The following is a 22,741-nucleotide window of genomic DNA, read 5'->3' on the forward strand; positions in this document are numbered from 1 at the left end:
TATAAGGATCCTTGTGGGACTTGAAGTCCATCATGAGTAATTTTGGTCCCAGGATGTTTTGTAAGAGAAGATCTTAGAAACTCAGACCAGAAGGGTTGAGACTTAGGGTACTGGGTGCTTGGCTATGCATAGCTAGATACCTTGGGGTTGGTGTATCTTTATTTCCTGTGACTAAGTGACCCGCAGACTAGAAGAGGGACCCCTACAAGACTTGAAGGGAGAGGGTGGAGCTAAGACTCTTTTGGCCCTGGGGAGAAGACAGATGTCTCAGAAGATGTTACCCTGGCTGTTGAGGAATTGTGGGTTGAGCAGGTTACAGCTAGAGTCCTAAGAGACACAGGGTGTTGAGTCCATGACTTCCTACTAGGTCAGAGTCCATGCAGCACGGTGGGCAATAAGGCACTGGGCACCCACCACGTGCTGCCATTTGTGATGCCCTCTGGTAGCTTCTACCTACTGGAGATGAGTGGAAAGAAGTAAATGCCCATCTTTTGATAGGATACTGCAGATTCTGAGGATTAGGAAGAAGAGTTCATAATGCCCAGAAACATGGACCAGGGATCATTCATTCTGAAGGATGGAAGTAATACAGTGGTTTTACAGATTTTACCAAGGACAAATTTGTATTCTATCTTGAATATTTACCCATAGGATATACTCAACAAGAATGTAAACAAATAATGGAATTAAATATAGAGATTTTAAAAAATTTCAGTGTCCAGGTGCCAAAAGCCAACTTAAAGTAGTAGCAAACAGTAGGAGCTAAATAATTTTGAAGGATAAACTGTTTCTGGTTCTTTATTTCAAAGACAGTTTCATATTTACGTAATATACTAAAAAGAAAAGAAACACTTTTAGACCAAGCTGGATTTGGTGATCACAAAGTCCTTGGCATCAGACAAAGCCGAATTCGAATCGCAGTTCTGTCCTTGACTAGCTGTGTGACCTCTGAGCCAAGTTGGTCCCCTCTGTTAATGGGAATAACAGCAAGGATTGCTGGGAGGAGTAAATGAGATACTTCATGCAAAGCTATAAACCCAGGACCTAATATATAGTAAGCATAAATAAATAGTATGGTAGCCGCGGAAACAGTATGATCAACGATAAAATAAATCATAGCATTGACAATGGTTGTGCTGTGGAGAATCACAAACATAATTCCATTGAGCTTGGAGAGTCGGAGGCCGAAATGAATCCCAATCAACTCATCAGCTAGGATACATTTCCCGGCTCAGGCGATGCTAAAACTACATTTCCCAGCAGGCGCCGGGGCCCGGGGTCTTATTTTCTCTCATTTCCGGGTGTGTCATGTGACTCCGCGGCTGAGCCATGGCGGAAGCAGAGGAGCAGGTAAAGGCTGCAACTGCTAGGCAGGGGAAGGGGAGGCGAGGGGGAGGCGATCCGAGGCGTGGAGGGGAGCGTGCGGAGGTGTGGGGCCCCTGCGGGAAGAGGGAGGCACACGTGGGGCGGGGGGACGGCGAAAGTCCGTTTCTGGGAGCGGAAGGCGGGGGGGGGGGGGGGCGGGGATGTCGGCTCCTGGACGTCACGCGGGGACAGCGCCCCGACACACCCCCGGTGTTTGTGAGGCGACCCTTCCTTTGGCTCTGCCCTTGTGGCCTTGCTCCGTGACTTTTTGGCTTGAAGGCAGCTCGGGCTCTCCAGGGGACTGGCTGCTCGAGCGAGGCATCACACATGATTTGAGTTTTGAGGTCAGGTGGCTGAAATTTAAGTGCCTCTCGAAATAGGACAGTAAGAGGTGATTCGCAGGTGGGCTAGGAGAACACAGACGGGATGAGTTTTGTTTCGGATCTGTTGACTATTTCATTTAGGTACAAAGCTAAGTCATTGTTGCATCCGATGAGTTTTGTTTCGGATCAGTTTCATTTAGTTACAAATCTATGTCAGGGCTGCATCCGGCAGTGGTTAAGTGTATCTCTCAGTCCGGGAGCAAAAATGTCTTAGGCTCCAGTGCTGGGTCTCTTTCTTAAAATGTGACTTTGGGCTAGTTGTTTAACTTTAAATATGAGATAGAGATAATAATAGTACTGTCCTGCAAGGGTGGTTTTAAGATGGAATGGGTCTAACACAAATTTAAAGTGCTTAGGAAAAGTTGGGCTCTGTAAAAGTTATGTGGGATTATTTGTTGCTGTCAGGATATCAGATGGCAATGTCCAGTCACCTGGCAATGTGACACTGGAGTTTAGGGAAAAGTTAGTGATGGCAATAGAGTTATTTTCATATAGGCAATAGTGGTAGCCAGACATTAGATGAAATGACACAGTAACATCAAGAAGCAAAAACAAACTAACAAAGGCCCGAATTTGGGGAAATACCTTAAGTTTCCATTTCCAGTGTCATGTCAGCTAGGCACTGTGTTTCCTTATAAAGTAACAGGGCCGTCAGTTTCCATAATTGCTTCTAAACAGTGATCTGATGATGAGCTGTTTAGGATAAGTAGTTTATTTAGTTTAATAATTTAATTTGTACCATTTGCAGCATACTTCCCTTACATAATGAAAACTTGCCCTGTGTGCATTTGATTTATGCCAAAAAATAAGAAATTTGCCATTTCAAGCAGTTCAAAGGGAAATGCTCATTAAGCTCATGTAGTTTCATGACTCACAGCTGGGTTTGATGATAGTAAGACTGGTTTTTACTGTTCATCTCTCATGTTGAAATAAAAGTTTTTGGTGGTTTGAATTAAAAGCAAAAAACCAAGCTCCTGCATTCTTAGATATAGTATAATAGGAACGGAGAGAGCTGTTCTTAGTATTTACTACTGTTTTGTGCAGGTGTTTGGCAAAGCTGTCTGATGTAAAAAGACACTTAGAAAGTTAATTGTATTATAAATAAGAATGCTCTGCATTTTTACAGGAGTATCCAGTTTGAAGAACTCTCTGACTTTGCATGTGGTCCTAACAAAAGAATTCTGTTGGTAAATTCTGATATGTGAGTCAGGTCAGGCACCTCTTATGTTCCAAACCTTCCAGTGGCTCCCTGTTGCACTCTGAAAAAAAGCCAGTCCTTTGAATAGTCTAATTGCCCTATAGCACCTTGTCACAATTGCTCCCCATCCTTGTTCTCAGACCTCATTTTCCACTATTCTCTTCCCCTTCTATGACTATGCATCAGTTGTCCTGGCTCTCTTACTCTTCCTTCAACAAGCTAGGCATGGACCTGCCTCAGGGCCTTTGCTCATGCTGCTCCCTTTTTTTGACCCCAGATATTAACAGGGCTCTTTCTCTCACTTCCTTCTTTCCTCTGTCCAAGTGTTATCTTTTTTGCAGGAGACCTTTCCTGACCATTCTTTGAAACCTCCTTCCTGTGTAATTTTCTCCTTAAGGCTCATGACCATCTGACATACTATGTTCTTAAATTGCTTTTTTTTTTTTTTTTTTTCTGTATACTCTGTATATTTCTGTGTTCGTTGCTGTGTATTCTCTCCATGAGAATGTAAGCTCCATGATAGCAAGGATTTGTTCACTGCTGTATGCCTGACACCTGGAAAAGTACGTGGCTCTCAATGTTAAATGATTGAATTTTACAGATAATAAATTGAAATTCAGTCAACTTAAAGTGACTTGCCCAGGCTTGTGTCTATAAAAAATCTCTAGTTGTCTGTCTCCAAAGCTCACGATTTTTCAATGGAATACTCTGCTTTTTAAAAAATACTTAAGAACCTATTCTAAACCACTTTTTACTTTGTGAAATAGAATTAGCCCTTGTCACCTTCCCTCAAATCATGATTTCACCTGTGATGCTTTAACATCCGGTATATGGTTAGAGCAGGCATTTGTGGCCCTACTGGTATCTATCTCATTCTCAAAAAGACAAGAGCAGAAAGAAGCTAACATTCACAAATTATTGTGTTGTTTTTTTTTTTAAGCAGTTTTTTTTTTTTTTTAAAAGCTGCTAAATAATTATACCTGTATTATCAGGCCTTTATAGATTAAAAATGGTTAGAGTTTCCCCACTCTGCTTGGTTTGTGCTTTTTGCATTTCACATGGGAAGCCATTAAAATCTGACCAAGATAGGAGGCCTTTCTTATAGAGTTTTTTGAAGGCTAAAAGGGCACAAAAGTGCTGTTAAATAAACTTGCTAATTGTTCTATTCTGCTTTGAATCTTTTAGACAATTTTGACATAATTCTCCTCCCCTCCCCCGAATACTTTAAGAATCAAGATGTGCATTAAAATTAACTATGATGAACAGGTTAGGGCAAAGGAAGCTTTTTTCCTTAGCACCATGTACTGTAAATGCAAACAGCCCTCCAAGGTGAGCAAGACAAAACTTAGCCTCTCCTCTTAACTTTTCTGAGCGTTGTGTTTTTGGTGATGGCTCTTTTACCCACCCTTAGTTTTAGGAAGAACTGAAAGAGTGAGATCTGTACTGAGTTAATATAAGTCAGTTCACAGACTCTCAAACTAAAGACCACTTGTTGGGGAATTCCCTGGCATCCAGTGGTTAGGATCCTGTGCTTCCGTCCCTGGTCGGGGAGCTAAGATCCTGCAAGCTCTGTGGCCAAAAAAAAAAAAAAAGTTAGGAAAAAAAAAGATAGGTTTTTGGTTATGAATGAACTGTTTTTAAGTCTTTGGGAAATCCTTCTTTATGCTGAGTATGGTTAAGGTAGTTGGCAAAAATAACCATGTATGATAGTTCACAGAAAGAGCTAATGCCCTGCATCGTGCCTGGAAATCTTCTAACCAGTCATTTTACCTAGCTCCAAAATGATTTATAGTTGACCTTCATAATCACAGGCGCTCAACACTATTTGTCCACGCCTCGCTTATGTACAACATTCTGCCCGAAGTCTGGCGGTTTGTGTATTTGTCTTCTCTCCCCCTCAGGTTGCTGAGTCTTCAAGAATCAGCACAGAGCTTACTCATGTCTGTATCTCACAGGGCCCGTGCTTCCCAGGTACTAGGTGCTTAATGAAACGTTTACATAGATTTGTTAGGGGGAGAAGAGCCTTCTGAATTGAAAATGTCAAATCATTAAGTTAGGTTCGGTAGAATTTGTGTTAAGTTGTTTTATCTCACTTGAAACTTTTGAAAGTTATTAATTCACATGAATTGTAGATTACATTTTCCATGTTCCTTACTCTGCCAGCTCCCTGGGTACCCTTTCGTCTTTACTACCAGCCAGGAGGGAACCTGGTCCATTCAAATATTTGGTCACTTAGACCATCTATTCTTTGACCAGATAGTTTCTATTTTGAATTTCCCTCTGTATTTTAGAAATAAGGGATAATAATCTGCGTGTAAGAATTATCAGATAGTACATTCATGAGCAGGTAGACCCTCTTGTGATTGTGCTCCATGTATAAAATAAAAATCAAGTTGACAGATATCTGTGTGTCACAGTTTTCTTGCCTGTAGCTTGGAGATTTTACTCTCTGGGATTCTTGTGAGTGTGAAATGAGATAAAGTATGTTAAAATGCTAAGTTGAAGTGGTTAGACTTGTAAATAGAACAATGATTTATAACCCAAACTTGGACTTGACTTAGGTGTGCACAGTTCTCTTTTCATATGGTTTGGCCAAGACAGATCTTTTAAAAGCCACTTTACTAATAAATAACTAAAGGAAAGCCGGGAACAAGAAGCTGCAAAAGCACAGGATCAGAGAAATCTTTTCCCACTCTTTACCATCTTGTAACTAAAGTGTAGTCACAAATTAGCTCAGCTGGATGTGTTTGTTACCTTGTGAGTTTCTCCTCCCATCTTCCTCTGGGTAGGCTGGCTGGAGGCTGAGGTCATTAGCTGATTGTTAGTAGCCTCCCTGGCTCCCATGTTACCGCCTTAGGGAGGGAGCACTGGTCAGATCGGGGGGCTCCTGTGTTTCGTGAGGCTCCACATTCAGGGCTACTCAGTCACAGTTGCCTTTGTTTCTTCTAGAAACTTGGTCCTCAGTGTTTCTTGTTTTTTTTTTTTAACCAAATTCTTGTGATTCTGGGCTCTTATTTATACCTACTGAATCAGAATCTGTGAAGGTAGAGCGGTTACTCAGCGAAGTCAGTCAGAAAGAGGAAGATAAATACCATATTATACCACTTATATGTGGAATCTAAAATACGACACACATGAACTTACCTGTGAAGCAGAAACAGACTCCCAGGCGTAGAGAACAGACCTGTGGTTGCCAAGGGGGAGGCGGGTGGGGGAGGGACGGTTCAGGAGTCTGGGATTCGCGGATGCAAACTGTTAGATATAGAATGGATAAACAACAGGGTCCTACTGTAGAGCGCAGGGAACTATATTCAACATCTTGTAATAAACCATAATGGAAAAGAAAAAAAAGGAGTGGATTAGCAAATATTAGCCAGTTCCTCAGACTGCATTTAGAGGATTCTGATGCCAGGTCAGATTTGGGACTGGGTCACGAGGCACCAAGCTGGGGCAGACCTCAAGGCGTTTCTTCATTTGCGGCGTGCAATGAGTGCAGTAGTTGAGCCTGATGGGTTGAGCAGGTTTGGTAACCTGTGTCTCCTGGCTCCTGCCAGCTCCTGGGTACCCTTTCATCTTTCCTACTCAGCCAGTCTAGTCCTTGGGGATCCAAGCTTTCTGTAATGGAGGCTCGGTGCCCTGGGACATCAGATTCGTCTCATACAAAATATTTTCTCTTTCCTGTGCCTTTGTCTCATGTTGGGACCTGTCACATTCCCCCACCAGGTGCAGCTGTGGCACACAGTTGTTGGGATGGGTGGGACGGTGCCAGTGTTGTGTGTTTCACACCTGTCTCCAGCCTAGTCTGGTTTCCTGGGGTCTGGTCTCTGCTCTGCCTCTTCATCCTGAAAAGTTTAGATCTGGCCTTCCTCACACTCCAGCCTCCTGTTTCTCCCCCAAATTCTCTTCATTGCCCTCAAAAAACAGTGTGTCTTCCTTCCAAATGGTGAAGACCTCACTATCTCGGAGGTCCCGGCTTCTCTTCCTCCTCCGGGGCTGACGATCTTCTTAACCCCTCCTGGCCTCTGAGGCTGGCTGTGCTGAGTCTTGTCCCGGGCCGCTGTCACGGGGCCCTGATGGTAGGATTAGGGGTCGGGGTGGGTTGAAAGCCCTTATCGGAGGGGTCTTCCAGGAACCCAGTTAGCCCCTTCCCATGGCTGCTGCTAGGTTGTTCACATTGTGTTTGAGTTGCTATATCCTTGTTTGCTCTGTTCCCCTTCTGTAACTGTCCTGTAGCCACGAGCTAGTAATTCAGGCATTTGTCTGGAGAAAATGCACTTAGTATTGTTCATAAACAGAAAGGGAATATACAGAGGAGGCGGTGTTACTGCTTTGGATCAGCAGCTTATTTCTTTTTTTAATTTTTTTTTATTGAAGTAGAGTTGATTTACAATGTTGTGTTAATTTCTGCTACAGAGCAAAGTGATTCAGTTATACATGTATGTATTATTTTTCATATTCTTTTCCATGATGGTTTATCACAGGATATTGAATATAGTTCCCTGTGCTATACAGTAGGACCTTGTTGTTTATCCATCCTATATACAATAGTTTGCATCTGCTAATCCCAACCTCCCAATCCATCCCTCCCCCCACTGCCACCCACCTTGGCAACCACACGTCTGTCTTCTACGTCCGTGATTCTGTTCCTGTTTCGTAGATAAGTTCATTTGTGTCGTAGTTTAGATTCCACATATATGTGATATCATATATTTGTCTTTCTCTTTCTGACTTACTTTACTTAAAATGATCATCTCTAGGTCCAGCCATGTAGCTGCAAATGTCATTATTTCATTCTTTTTTATGGCTGAGTAGTATTCCATTGTATATATGTACCACATCATCTTATCCATTTCTCTGTTGATGGACATTTAGGTTGCCTTCATGTCTTGGGTATTGTAAACAGTGCTGCTGTGAACATCGGGGTGCATGTATTTTTTCAAATTAGTTTTCATCTTTTCCGGATATATGCACAGGAGTGGGATTGCTGGATCATATAGTAGCTCTATTTTTGTTCTTTGAGGAAGCTGCCTACTGTTCTCCACAGTGGCTGCACCAATTTACATTCCCACTGACAGTGTAGGAGAGTTCCCTTTTCTCCACACCCTCTTTACAGCAGCTTCTTTCTTAACATCATCAGCATCAGATGGGTTGTTGACCTGTTGCTTTGGGTAGGATAGGGATAGTTGGGGATAGGCAAAAGCCTTTGGGTTTATCCATAGTATATTTAAAAGGATAACTATTAGGACCTCAGATTGGCAACATGGAAATGGAAAACATAAAACCCAAGGTCTGTTGTTGAAGCAAGACTGAAGGCCCGCAGCCTGAGTGTCACCGCCTCCCGGAGGTGCCTCCTGAGAGTTTCCCTGTAGAGCATGTTGGGAGTTGGAGGACCATAGGATGTGTGCAGAGTTGGGCCAAGGGCCTTGTAAGCTAGGGAAGCACTTCAGGAGGCTCCAGACAAGCATCACAAGCTCAAGGTGGGCAGCTGGCAGTGGAAATGAGTGGGACTGCTTGGTGTAGGGAAGTTGGGGTTTTTGGAGGTGAAGTGCGTTCTGTCTCCAGGGCTGTAGCTGCTCAGCTCCAACTGATGTTATACGGAAGTGTGGATTTCAGGTATAGCCTGAGTTTATGAAGTCAGAAGTACAGATTTGTATCTTAAAAACACTAGCCAGCCTGAACAAAACACCTACAGGCCATATCCAGACTGCAGGTTACTCTTCTGCCACCAATGACATAGAGATGTGAGCATGTAATCTCTCAGTGAGAAATCACCCAGTGCGGCTGGAGGGCAATGGGTTTGTGCAGAGAGTGGGGAGTGAGGCTAAAACGTAAGTGCACTGGGGGCCAGATGGGGGTGGTCTTTGATGACCTTGTTGGGGAATCTGAAATCTCCTGACCTCCGAGGGTTCTTTGAGGAGGGCAGTGACCAGTCTGCTGTGTGTTTTGGTAAGACTGTCCTGACAGTGGTTGATGAGTGCATTCAAGAGGTCACATGTCAAGGCCCTGAGATGGTTAGTTACAGCTCTTTGGACCGATGACTAAGTTTAAGGGATTTGTTTGGAAAAGAAGGATAAAGTGAAACAACTGTTGAGTTTAGCCTTCAGTCTGTTGCCCAGAATTTGTCCAGCTGTACATTTGTGTCACTGGGTACTTTCCAGCAATTCATTTTTGCTCCAAGCAGAACAGCACAATTTTTTCTTTTTTTTCTTTTCTTTTCTTTTTTAATGAATTCATTTATTTTATTGGCTGTGTTGGGTCTTTTTTTGCTGTGCGTGGGCTTTCTTTTAGTTGCAGTGAGTGGGGGCTACTCTTCGTTGTGGTGCGTGGGCTCCTCATTTCCCTGGCTTCTCTTGTTGTGGAGCACAGGCTCTAGGCACGTGGGCTTCAGTAGTTGCAGCACATGGACTCAATAGTTGTGGCTCACGGGCTCTGAAGCGCAGGCTCAATAGTTGTGGCGCACAGGCTTAGTTGCTCCGCGGCATGTGGGATCTTCCTGGAGCAGGGATCGAACCAGTGTCCCCTGCGTTGGCAGGCGGATTCTTAACCACTGCGCCACCCAGGAATCCCACAATTTTTTCTTACTATGGTGAAATGCACATAACATAATATTTATCATTTTAACCATTTTTAAGGGTAACGATTCAGTGGCATTAAGTACATTCACATTTGTGTAACCATCACCACCATTCATCTCTGAAACTTTTTTATCATCACAAACTGAAACTGTACCCATTAAACAATAACTCTCATTCCACCACCTCCAGCACTAGCCAACCTCTATTCAACTTTCTGTTCATATTATGTGGAATCCTGCAATGTTTGTCCTTTTGTATCTGGCCTATTTATCTTACAAAGTAGCACAGTTCTATAACTTACACTTTTATGATTTGAAGGTAGAGTCTTTGAAAGAGAGAATGTGAAGTTAAAAAAATGTTTGAAAATCATTGACTGTTTCTTGAGGTTCAGCCTTGCTTCTGGGATCCCTCACTGGGGACATTCACTTCATGTCTTCCTGTTACCTCTGTCTCTGGAGTGTTAAGCCATGTCACTTGATGAATAAACAAAGCTAAGAGGTAACAGACCAGGCCAGTTCCTGAAGGCACTCATGCATGGCTTTGGTAGCATTGTGGACAGAAGTGTCATGTTTTTGAGGCCACAGCTAGGTTTGGGAGGTTCATACTGGTGCTGAGGGAAGCCTGAGAGTGTCCTGGAATAAATGTTCTCAGTTGATACCAGCAGACACAGGAGGCTCCTCTGAGAGCCTGGTTTTCCTGGAAGACTCAAATTTCTGAGATTTGCATGCCTTGAGGTATCAGATTCCGCTACTGCATGCTTTCTGGTGGAAACAAGAATGTAATTTGATTTTGAGTTTATGGACTGAAATTGCTGGATGGGACCTAAGTTTTTGTTTTAATGACGCATGTCAGTGAGACATTTGCCCATATACACCATGAGCATATTTGAATGGGTCTCAAATTAGGAAGAAATTTTTGCTTCGGTTTAATGTAATTTTTTGAAAAGAGTAGTCAGGTGTCCTTTGAGAGTTCTAGAGGTGGGAAATAGGAATCTCGCTGTGGCTTATTGGCACAGTTGTCAACGCCTTGTTTCGCTAATGCTAACAACTTAATATGCAGGGACTGTTGGGGATGTTAGAAGTCATTTAAGTTCAACCTCTAAGCCTCTGCATTTTACCTCGGAGGGTATTAGGAAATTTCAAGATGCTGCGTGTAAAACATTTAGCATCAGGAGCGATAGGTTATAGACGTTGAGTACAGACATCAGAATAGTGACTATTAATATTGAGTGTGTCTGTGTCCAAAATAGAAGGATCAGGATGGCGTGTTACACTAAAACCAGGACCTGGGGATGGTTAGCGGAGGGGAGAAATAATTTAGAAGGGTCGACATGGTACATTTCAGTACCTATCTGGAGAACTGGCAAGCAGTAGAAGAATTGGATTTTCTCATGTGTTGTATTAGAACTAAGAACAAAAAGTTACTATGGGGAGATTGTAGCTCCAAATTAACCTGGACTTTCTGATATTTAGATTACCATGAAACCGAACAGGCTGTGCTGGGATATGGAGGAGACTCTCATATTCATCATGGTTAATGGTATAACTGCAGTCAAATTCTCAATTACAACTAACATCCATCCCCATCTCACAGGTGAACTTTGAGAGCAGGGATTGTATTGTCTGCAGGGCTCTCCTGGAGGCAGGCTGTCATCTGCCAGGCTCTTACTGATTTTCGATGAATGAAATTAAAATATTTTCAAACACCCGATTTGTGGTTATCCCACAGTCCAGTTTGCATTGAGTAATATATACATCCAACTTTCTTTAAAATGTTCAGTTTTTTGGTCTTGAAAAAATATTAGTTGTATATAAAATGTCCTTGCCCCATTTTTTTGGTTCTTTTTTTTTTTTTTTTTTATCTTGAGGATGGTTGTGAAATGCTTACGTTCAGTGTCAGCATATTAGTTGTAACCTTTTATTGCTATTGATATCTATAAGCACGTTAAGTAAATCTTCATTTTGCTGACCTCTTTGAGGACGCGTGGCATCAGCAGATTCTCTCTTTCAGTGGACAGGTGAGAGATTAGCGGGATCAAGTCCATTTTTTTCCCCTTTTTGCTTTGTTTTCTCCAGAGCAGCAAGATTCATTGTCTAGCAAGAGGGAAACTGTGTTAAACGGCAGAATTTGTCTTCCAGGTAATGGTTTAAAGAGTGGATGTAGATTATACAGGTTGTTTGCACAGCGTCTGATAGGTACCACGCTAGGGGAATTCTTTAGTAAAAAAGCTGTTTAAGCAAGACAATTATTTTGACTCAGCCAGATTAATAGCAAAATAATTAATAGCACAAGAGCTTTGCAGTATAAAAATTGGTTTATCGGTAATTTGAGATGGCTTATAGATAATTTGCCTCTTCTGAGATCAGTAAAGCTGCTTTGCCAGAACTGCTTCTATCTTTAGCAAAGGAAGAGCCTCCGGGTCCTCCCATGACAAGTTCCTGGGGTCATTTGTTAACGTGCTGACCCGTCAAGGGAGGTCACTGGGAGCAGCGGATGCTTGTGGCCCCAGAGCAACCATCTCAGCCCCACAGGGTGTGGAGAAGTTGTAGGAGGCCTGCGAGAGCCGGACCACGTGGAGTTCTTTAAACTGGAGTTGCAGATTACCTCCAAAAGAGGGCAGATGGGTGTTGGTGGTGGGGACCTGAGGACTCTTGTTCCTTGAAAATATGTTTCCTTGTTTTGTCATGTGTTCTGACCATTTCCCCCGCTCTATGCTTTGTAGGAAACCGGGTCTCTTGAAGAATCTACAGATGAGTCTGAGGTAAGATGGTCATTCAGGACCCTGGGGATTTCTAGCTAAGCCAGCATCTTGAGCTGGTGGTACCTTGCTAAATGCAGCAGTCCCCGGGCTTGGGGAGGTAAAGTAGGGCCGTAGGTGATTGAGCCTCTTGGGGAAGAACATGCTGGTCTTCTTTAAAAACATTAAGTGGATTCACTTAAAAAATATGCAGGAAAAGGAACAAAATGTTTTTTCCTCATTTTGAACAGCATTTTAGCCATGTTGGCAGTGGTGAAATTGATGCAAAGTTTTACAAACCCATCTTGACACTTAAAAACCTATTTTTAAAAATAACCACTGTAGGGTGTGGAATATTCTCTTTTTTCTTTTAATGAATATGGCATGGTCATTGATATCATTTCTGAATTATTGAAATGATCTCTTATTTCATAAAATAAAAAAGGAAGTAACTACCTGAAAACCTGTTAGGGACCTAAGTTGTATTAAAGTTGTATTTTAAGGAGAAAAAAAATAATATATAAAGGAGGGCTTTAAAAAAATTCCTTCTCAAGGCTATGCATAAAAATTAAGTTTAAGCATAACACTAATTAGTTTATTAGTTTTATAGATGGACTAATAATGATTACAATTTTTTCATTTTCATATTTCCTTTGGTTCAGAGGAATATAAAAGTATTTTATGATAACCTTTTGGAAATCCATGACAGTGTGATATTTAATATAATCTATTAAATTTGGATTGATATTACACATAGTTATCTTTTTTGCTTTCAGTGGGGGGGAGGGAAAAGGTGGGCTTATACGTATTCCTCTAGAGAGCACCTTATCTGTTATGCCAGCATGCATTAGTAGTTTGGCTATAGAGTTGTATGCTTCCTAACATTTTCACTACTAAGTATCTCTGATACTGTCTTTGAAGCCCCTAGTAAGGTTTACTGAATTTGCTTATAGATAGGGTATAATAGTTGTTAATTTTTAATAAAGCATTGAAAGCATTTCAGAGCAGCACCATTCTTATTTTTGAAAGTTCTACTTAACTGAGAACCCCGTGTTCTCAGAATCACTGGTTCCAAATCCTGCAATGTGAGATCCCTGTCCAGGAGTTTCATTTCAGGGATGAGGGTGGTGGCAGCCACCTACATCAAAATCTTCCCCCACATCCTTCAGATACTAAACAGATCCAGAGGGAGAGCAAACAAAAGCACGCACAACCCCTGCCTCCAGCATAGCTAGGAAACGGAGGACTATAAACATCAAGAGGAGCGGGGAAGTAAATATCCCAAACCAGCAGAGCTGGCTCTGGACTGACCCTGGAGCTGAGGGTCAGGGTCGGATGGATGGGAACGAGAAGAGTGTAGCTGAGCCCCAGTGGTGGCAGAAAACAGAGGGAAATCATGCCCCATCCCGCGTGAGGAGGTTGTGAGAAGGATCTGAGCAATGACTATTGGAAAGTTTTCTTTTTTCTCTTTTTTTTACTTTTATTTGCATTTATTTTTTTGCGGCATTTATTCCTGGGCCATAAGTTTTTGTTTCTTCAGTTTCTTCTGGGATATCTTTTTCTTCTGTGCAGCCTCCTCTTCTAGTTTAGGAACAGTCTGTTCCTTTTCAGTAAGGATCATCTCAGTGTGGCAGGGAGAGCTCATGTGTGGGTTGATCCGACCATGGGCTCTGTAAGTCCTGAGCCTCATCTTGGGGGCTTTGCTCACCCGGATGTGCTCAATGACCAGAGAATCTACATCTAAGCCCTTAAGTTCAGCATTACTGTCTGCATTTTTTGAGCATGTGCAGTAAAAATTCAGCACTCTTTTTGTGCCACTGACCCTGCGTCCAGCTCTGCTGTTTGGCCTGGGCACACCTACCAACTCCACCATTGTAACGATGGAGTGGCACACATTGCTTCTGTAAAGTGACGTCCTTCAGATACTTGGTGGCTTTTCGGATATGCACACCCTTCATGGCCCGGGCAGTTTCATAAGTGTTCTTAAAATGAACACGAAGATTTGAATCTCTTGCATGATTTTGTGGGGTTTTCTGGGTCAAGTGAATAGCGAACCATTTTTAGAGGTCACCTCAGGCCGCTTACCGGAAAAGCAGAAAAGTTAAAGGAGTGGGTTTGAAAATGTATGAAATGCCAGCAGTACAGTATTGAGATGGGGCTCCTTCTGGAGAGAAGGGGGAGGCATCCCCTGGAGGCCTGGTGGTGAAGGGAAGAGGAAAAGCAGGGAAATTCAGGGTGCCCAGAAACAAACAGCATCATAGAAACAGGAGATTTACCTATTCTTCTCTCCCCACCACCAAAACAAAGAAGATGCCACTTATTAAAGAAAATGTCCTTCATTTACCAGTGTAACTAAGAAACCTAGTAAACCACCTAAACACCTCACCCCTCCATGGGAGCACCTTTTGGTGCTCTCCAGGAAAATCTAAGACAGGCAGGTAGCATCTGTGTAAAACTACCACAGGAAAAAACAAAGTGAGAATCAAAAATTTTCCAAGAGAATACTGACATAACATTCCAACATGAGTTCAAGGTCTTTAAACAAGCCTTTGTAGGTATGAAAAACTATCTTAAACCAGAAATTTAAAACCTCAGAATAGAAATGAACCAAAAACTAGGAAGTTAAGAAATCAGAGTTGACCACAAACAAGAAAGAAATGAAAGGAAAAGATACTTGAACATTGAGGAAACTGAGACGTAAAAAGTAACCTGACCATCTAATGTTGTAGCTGCTTCCTGGAAGAAATGGCTTCAGATTCTAGTCCCCAGACTCTGGGCTCTTTTGGTCATTTTGCCTTCCAGCCCTGGTGCCATCTCAGGATGGTACCTCGGGTTTGCATCTCAGCTGTGACCTTGGGCATGGCACTCAACCCTTGTATTCTTCAGTTTCCTCATGTGAAAAATGGGAGTCACTGCTAATCTTGTATGGTTATTGTGAGGATTAGAGAAGATTGATGTTTGCAAAGCATCTTGTTTGGCATCAAGCACATGGGAAGCACTCCGTGGATGTTAGTGATCCTCAGCGTATATTTTAGCTGTGGTGCCGGTGGCTGATTTTACAGCGTGGTGCTTCAACCTGAGGGCCTGGGGCGACTCCCCGCTGGCTCTAGGAAAGCGGTCACACCCCCAGTTATTGCTGACCCTGGTGAGTTTGTTTATGGACAAGCAGAATAGTCAGGCTGGTAGTAGAGCCGAGTTTAGGCTTTGTAGGTGTAGTGAGTTGACTTGCAGTCCAGTGTTGGAAGAAGTTTTTCTTGGGTTTCTTACTCCTTGGGACCACTTTCCAGTTCTAGGATTGATGTTGTAAGATACCACTTGGTTGCCAAGAATCTTTATTCTTCCTTTTCTCTTCCTCTATCTCTTCTTCCCCTTGTGTTTTGTAACTTAATTAAGCTTTCTCAGGGCAGGCTCTTCCTTTATGTACATATGCCTCTTGTTAATTCCAGCGCTCAGATGATTTCCATCTCTGTGAACAATACTTAGTGTTTTCAACCATGTGGTATAACAATGTATTTTTCCATCACTTTATGAAATGATGCCTTTCATATATACTGAGCTTTTATATTGTATCAGGAAGACCATAGGTTATTCTGAAGTTCTTATGTTTTAAATCTTAAATTTTTAATTAAAAAATTTTTAATTGTGGTAAAATATACATAACGTAAAATGTGCCATCTTAACCATTTTTAAGTATACAGTTTGGCTTTGTTAAGTATGTTCACATTGTTGGGCAGCCTGTCTCCATCTTGCAAAACTGAAACACTATACCCATTAATTAACTCCCCATTCTCCCTCTCCCCAGCTGCTGACAACCACCATTCTACTTTCTGTCTCTGAATTTGACCATTTTGGGTATGTCATATAAGCAGAATCATACAATATTTGTCTTTTTGGGACTGGCTTCCTTCACATAGCATCATGTCTTCAGGGTTCATCTGTCACATGTATCAAAATTTCCTTGCTTTTTAAGAGTGAATAATATTCCATCATAAGTACCTGTCATTCATTCATCCATCGACAGACACTGGGATTGCTTCCACCTTTTGGCTATCGTGAACAGTGCTGCAATGAACATGGGTATACAGATATGTCTTTGAGATGCTGCTGTCAGTTCTTTTGGATATATACCCAGAAATAGAATTGCTGGATCACACGGTAATTCTATTTTTAATTTTTTTGAGGAACCACTGTACTGTTTTCTACAGCAGCCACACTAGTTTACATTCCCACCAACAGTACACAAGGGTCCCAATTTCACCACATTCTCATAACATTTATTTTCCTTTTTGTTTTTGTTTTTGATAGTAGCTCTCCTGACAGGTGTGAGGTGATATTGTGGTTTGATTTGCATTTCCTTAATAATCAGTGATGTTAAGCATCTCCTCATATGCTTGTTGGCCGCTTGTGTATCTATGGAGATACATCTGTTCAAGTGCGTAGCCCATTTTCTAGTTGAGTTTGTTTTTTTGGTGAGTTGAAGAGTTCTTTATATGTTCTGGATATTAACCCTTTACCAGGTGTATCTTATATGGATATCAGATACCTGGATATTAACCCCTTATCAGATAAGTATAGACACAACTCAACAACCTGGATAGGATGGATGGATGAATAGCTAGCTAGCTAGATATAGATCTATAGGGTTATAAGTGATTTACCTATGCCTATATCTATGTACATAAAGGATATAAATAATATATATAAAGAATATATGTTAATTTATGTGTAGCCATTTCTAGTTATATGATTTGCATATTTAAGTATTTTCTCCCATTCCATAGGTTGCTTTTTCATTCTGAGTGTATGTTTTGATATATAGAAGTTTTAAATTTTGATGTAGTCCAGTTTATTTTCACTTTTGTTTCCTGTGCTCTTGGTTTCACATCCAAGAAATCATTGCCAAATCCAATGTTATGAAGCTTCCTCCTATGTTTTCTTTAAAGTGCTTATTTTAATGTGTTTAAGAACACTGAATGCTCAAAATTGTCCATATGTTTTTCACTAATCATGAAAACTGCAGCCAAATGAAATGAATTTGACATCTGGAGTATAATTAAAATAATTGAAAGTGGTGTAAAGTCAGGATGGCAAACTTTAAGAATTTTAACTTATTCTCTGCACTTAAAGTAGAAATTCAAAACCAGATTACACCCAAGATAGTAAGTAATGTTATTTAATAAGCTATGTAGTTAGGGGTCTTGCATTCATGTTAATACTTACTTAATTATGGTAAATTTGGAGGATAACGAAACTGGTCCTCATGTCTAGGAGTTTTTGTTTTTAATATACAGTCTGCTGTTTGTTGCACCTTGAAATGATGAGCCAGACTGTTTCTTAGACGGTGTCTTGTAAAGCTTAACAAAGAAATATGTTGTCTTCAAAAGGATTTCATTTCCATTTTGAAGCTCTAAGATCTTTTCAGTTTTTAGGGATGGATGGCTGCTATCGTATAGATGGTAACAGAGCGCTCTGGGAACACAGAGCAATGGATGGCGAGTCAGGAATAGCTTCACTGGGAGTCTGTGAGTTACTATGGAGGATGAGTCTGGGCAGAGAGGCTGGGCAAGTCTCTGGGAAGGAGGGGACGTCTGTGCAGAGGCCAAGTGGTGAAAGCACACGTGTGGTCAGCCAGCTGTGATGAGCTCCGGGTGGCAAGAATGCAGGAGGAAGTTGGGGAAATGAGGTCAGACAGGGAACCTAGGGTGAGGATGTGAAGCTACTAATGTGCCAAACCTGGCAGTTTGAACTTGACCCTGTGAACATGGGGGAGGGAAGCGGAAGGGAGGCAGCCAAAGGCTTGATTATTGGGGGCGGGGTTAGGGCTGGTGACAGATGAACTGGCAGGAGAGACCCAAGGCAGGAAGTTCCAGTGGAAGTCCCCTTTAGAGATTTCGGGTATATATATGTGTACACACACACACACACACACCCACACACCCCATAGAGATATAGGGTATGGGGGCCTGGGCCAGGCAGTAGCAGGCGACAAAGAAGAAAGTTCTCAAGTTCGGTGAGCAGGAAGCGTAGGGTGGGATGTGAGAAATGAGCTAGATCGGGAAGGGGGTGTCAAGAAGATTCCCAGAGTATCCAGTGTGGCTGCGTGGTGGGAACTGAAGTAAACTCCATGATTAGGCAGTTTAAAGAAAAAGACATTCTAAGCCTGAAAATTGACATCTCTATATTCAGACAATGTTTTTTTCCTTGGAGGTGGTACTTTTTAATTCATTGGTGACTCCTTTTATAATGGTTTTGTTTTGGCTGAAACAAATAATAAGCTTTCATACATTGTGTTGGCTAAAAAGTTCATTCGGGTTTTTTGTAACATCTTAGTTAAAAACCCAAACGAACTTTTGGGCCAACCCAAAAGCAAGTGAGCAAACTAACAGCTGGGATTTTATTTTTAAAATCCTGCAAGTTACTGCTTATAGAGGAAGGTTATAAGCTCTCTTTGGCGCAAAGATGGTACTGAATGAGCACAGTATTGGGCATCTGTTTCAATAATAAGGATTGTTACAAAAACAAACACGTTCAGTGTAGGAAACAGTGCTTACCTGTATTAATCGACCTATGACTTGGCCATGATTACTGGTTCTGTTTTACAGATGAAGAAACAGACTTGAGTGTTTAATTAACTTGCCCAATAAGTCAATTTGAACCCAGCAGTCTGACTTCAAATCCTGGTCTTCTGATACCTTCAGCTTCACTCTGACCTGTATAATTTTATGCCAGACCCTTCCTCTATGTACCTTTATAGAATTGGATAGGATTTAAAAAACAAAACCTTCCTTAGACCTCCTGCCTATGTATAAAATGACATTTTGGGTCATATTACAGATTTTGGCTTATTCGAATAGTAGGATAAAATATCAGTTTCAGAATCTTTAAACTTGCTTTCTATTCTGGAGAAGAGAGGATTGTCTTAGTATGTATGACATTAATAACATAATAAAATTCCTGTTTTGTCATAAAATAAGCGATGTTATTTACAAACTCATTAAAATGTATTTATAAATATTAACATATTTATAAAATATTTATAAAATAATGTTATAAATTATATACCCTTTGAAAAGTACATCCATCTCTGTGCAGAAATTTAGCTGCAAGACTGTGCATTACAACTTTGTTTATATTATACAAATTTGGAAACAGGCTAAATATGTAGAAATAAGGAATTGCATTATCTTTTTAATTTAAAAAAGCTTTCTACAAAAAAGCAATTTAGAGGTGGGGGTGGTTGGCAAGCTCTTTTGGTAAATGTTTAGTTAGTAAGTACTTAAAGCTTTGCGATCAAAGAGGCAGTACTGAGGATATTATGAAGGTATGTAACCATATAAAAATGTAAAAACCCTTCTTTGTTTGCGGGTTGTTCAAAAACAGGCATCTGGCTGGATTTGGCCGTGGGCTGTAGTTTGCTGATTCCTGATTCAAAGTATAATACGGTTTCTCTTCACCCTCCAAAGTCCACACATGATCATAGAAAAAAAGACTACAAGACCATATTGTCATTGGGTCATGTGACTCTTATTTACTATCATAATCTGCCTTCATTTTTCTAAAATTTTTATAGCAAATAAGCATTACTTATATACTTAGCAAAACAGTAAAATAATTGTGTTTCGTTAAAAAGTAATAATGTCTATATATATTATGGTGGTTTATAGCAGTTGCTGTTACAGAACTTTTGGGTTGCAAAGGTATGGAACCCAAAATAAAACTGCATGTCCTTCCTTCACTTCCTTAAGCTCAAATAGAGGAGTTAAGGGAAAAGTTTGGTTTTTTTCTTGGCCTCTTTATTTTAAAATCCAGTATTTTATATAAAGCCAAAATTGCTTTTACTCAAAGTTCTTAATTGAGATTTTTAAAAAGTTTTTAATTTTGAAATGTAGATTCACATGCAGTTGTAAGAAAAATAGATTCTTTATAAGCTTCTCCTAGTTCCCAAAGGGTAACATCTTGCGTAACTCTAGTATTTCACAACCAGTACATGATGTGACATGTAATTGATGTTGATGCAATCTACAGACCTTATTCAGATTCCACCAGTTTTATATGTATTCATTTGTGTGTGTGTGTGTGTGTGCATTTGATTCTGTGCACTTTTATCACCTGTGAAGATTGGTGTGACCACCAGTGCTGTCAAGATACAGAACAGTTTCATCACAAGATGAAAAATAAGTTCCCTTTTAAATCACAGCCATCCCTCCCCCTCCTGCACCCCCTGGCAACCACTATTCTGTTCTCCATCTCTATACATTGTCATTTCAAACATATTATATGGATGGAACCGTACCGTGTGTTTACCTTTTGAGATTGACTTTTTCCTACTCTGCCACTCTTGTCTTTTCATTGGCATGGTTAGACCAGTCACATTTAAGGGAATTATTGACATATCAGAGTTTCAGTCTGCTGTTTTTTGTTTTGTTTGTTTCCTCTATTTTTCATTTCTCTTGTTTCTTTTTCTTCCCTTTCAGTGAGTTGCTTGAACAATTTTCTGCGATTCCATGTTGATTTATTTATAGTGGTTTTGAGTACATTACTTTGTATGGTTTTCTTAATGGTTGCTCTAAGTGTTAAAATATGCATACAAAACTGGTCACAGTCTCCTGGTATCCATGACATTTTACTACTTCTAGTCACATGTAGAAACCTTTTGTCCCTTTACTCTTCCCATTTTTTAAATATAGTTGTCTTACATACTTTATGCTCATTGAGCACCATATCAGTTGGTATTAAACTTTTTAATTCAACTATCAAATATAATTTAAGAAACCCATGAAGAAAAGGATAATTTACTATGTTTACCCCTATTATCACCATTTTTATGTTCTTTTTAAAGTTCTAAGCCTTTCTTCTGTTATCTTCTATCTTCTGTTCCTTCCTGTTTAGAAAACTTCCTTTAGTCCATTCTTTAGGGATAGATTTGCAAGCCACAGGTTCTTAGTTTTTCTTTGTCTGAGAATATCCTTATTGCCTTTTCATTCTTGAGGGATATTTTCACCAGATATAGCATTCATGGTTGACAGTTCTTTTCTTTCAGAACTTGAGAAATTATGTGCCTCTGTCATTTCAAATGAGAAATCTGTTGTCATTTGAATTGGTATTCTCCCCTAAATAATGTCATGTTTCTCTGGCTGCTTGCAAGATTTTTTTTTTTTTTTTTTAACTTTAGTTTTTAGAAGTTTGTTTAGGATGTCTCTTGGCATGGATTTCTTTGATTTCTATTATTTGGAATTTGTTCACCTAATTGAATCTGTAGGTTTATGTCCTTCACCAAATTTGGAAGTTTTTCAGCCATTATTTCTTCAAATACTTTTTCAGTTCCACTCTCCTCTCCTTCTGGGACTTTGATAATATGAATATTAGCTCTTTCATTACTGTTCCTTAGGTTCCTGAGACCATTCACTTTCTTCAGTCTATTTTCTGTTTGTTGTTCAGGTTGGGTAAATTTTATTGATCCCTAAGTTCACTGGTTTTGTCCTCGTCATCTCTGCTTTTGAGCCCAACCAGTGAGTTACTTCTTTTGGGTATTGTATTTTCCAGTTTTAAAGTTTCCATTTTTTAAATAGATTGTTTCTTTGCTGAAATATTCTATTCCATTTGTTTCAAGAGAATTTATATTGCTTGTTGAAGCACTTTTATGATGGCTTTAAAATCCTTGCCAGATAATTCCAACATCTGATTCATTTTGTTCTTATAATATACATTTTAATGGAAGACAGTATTTAAATCACGAAGAAACATCAGTTACTTCCATTTTTTCAGGTTCACTTATTTCCACGTGTTGTGCTCATTTCTGTACATGGGTTATTTCATTTAATATGGACCACAGTCCTGTTAAGTACTATATTAGGCAGGATGCTACAATTACAAATAGTTCCGAAATTGTAGTGGCTTGACACAGCACAGATTTATTTCTGAGTAGAATCAGTGGTGCAGGGAGAGGAAATCGAGTCATTGGCAATATGGAAACGTCGTCATCTTCCATAAGGCCTTTCCTATTTGTGGACCAGGTACAGTGTTCCTTGAAAAACTTTCTTAGAGCTGGAAACTGAAGTAGTTCTGCTTCGTGGAGATATATATATTTTCAAACCCCGCTTTGAATAGGTTCTCAGTGTATTGTTTATTTAGAAGTATATTCCACCTTTTTAGAGGAGTTTAATGGGTTGTACAAAGAGGTTTGCAGTAGAAGCATCAAATTGTTAGCCTAACCTTTCAAGATTAAACTTGCACAGCAAAGAAGAGGAGAAGAAGGGGAAAACAATCAGGCTAAAGAGGGTTGGCAAGGAAAGAGATGAACACCAAATGGAAACTGATATGTAGTGAGGTCTGCTTTCCATCAGGTAAGGGTTCCAGTGACCTTTTGTTGTTCATGAATGGAACTGAATAGCTAAACTAAGGCTGAGTCTGCCTAAGTGTGTTCCTTTGAATTGCATGTAGATTACATGACCTGTGCCTGGGCTATGGCATGTAATAGCAGTGT

General features: G+C 40.5%; 1 protein-coding gene and 1 pseudogene across 2 annotated transcripts in view; one reads left to right on the top strand and one right to left on the bottom strand.

Moving 5' to 3' along the window:
- Window positions 1-1,305: 1,305 nt before the first annotated feature.
- VPS41 (VPS41 subunit of HOPS complex) overlaps window positions 1,306-22,741 on the top strand; it is a 182,219-nt gene continuing 160,783 nt past the window's right edge. The window contains exons 1-2 of one of the 2 annotated variants that reach the window (XM_057731540.1): window positions 1,306-1,350; window positions 12,244-12,282. In XM_057731540.1, the coding sequence (XP_057587523.1) occupies window positions 1,330-1,350; window positions 12,244-12,282 (60 nt within the window). In that variant the 5' untranslated portion in view covers window positions 1,306-1,329. The remainder of the gene's footprint in view (window positions 1,351-12,243; window positions 12,283-22,741) is intronic. The other variant, XM_057731542.1, reaches the window with a different exon arrangement.
- Window positions 13,766-14,367, bottom strand: LOC130851365 (60S ribosomal protein L17-like; annotated as a pseudogene).

This window comes from Hippopotamus amphibius, chromosome 4, assembly GCF_030028045.1.
Source record: "Hippopotamus amphibius kiboko isolate mHipAmp2 chromosome 4, mHipAmp2.hap2, whole genome shotgun sequence".
In the NCBI taxonomy this organism is placed as follows: Eukaryota; Metazoa; Chordata; class Mammalia; order Artiodactyla; family Hippopotamidae; genus Hippopotamus; species Hippopotamus amphibius.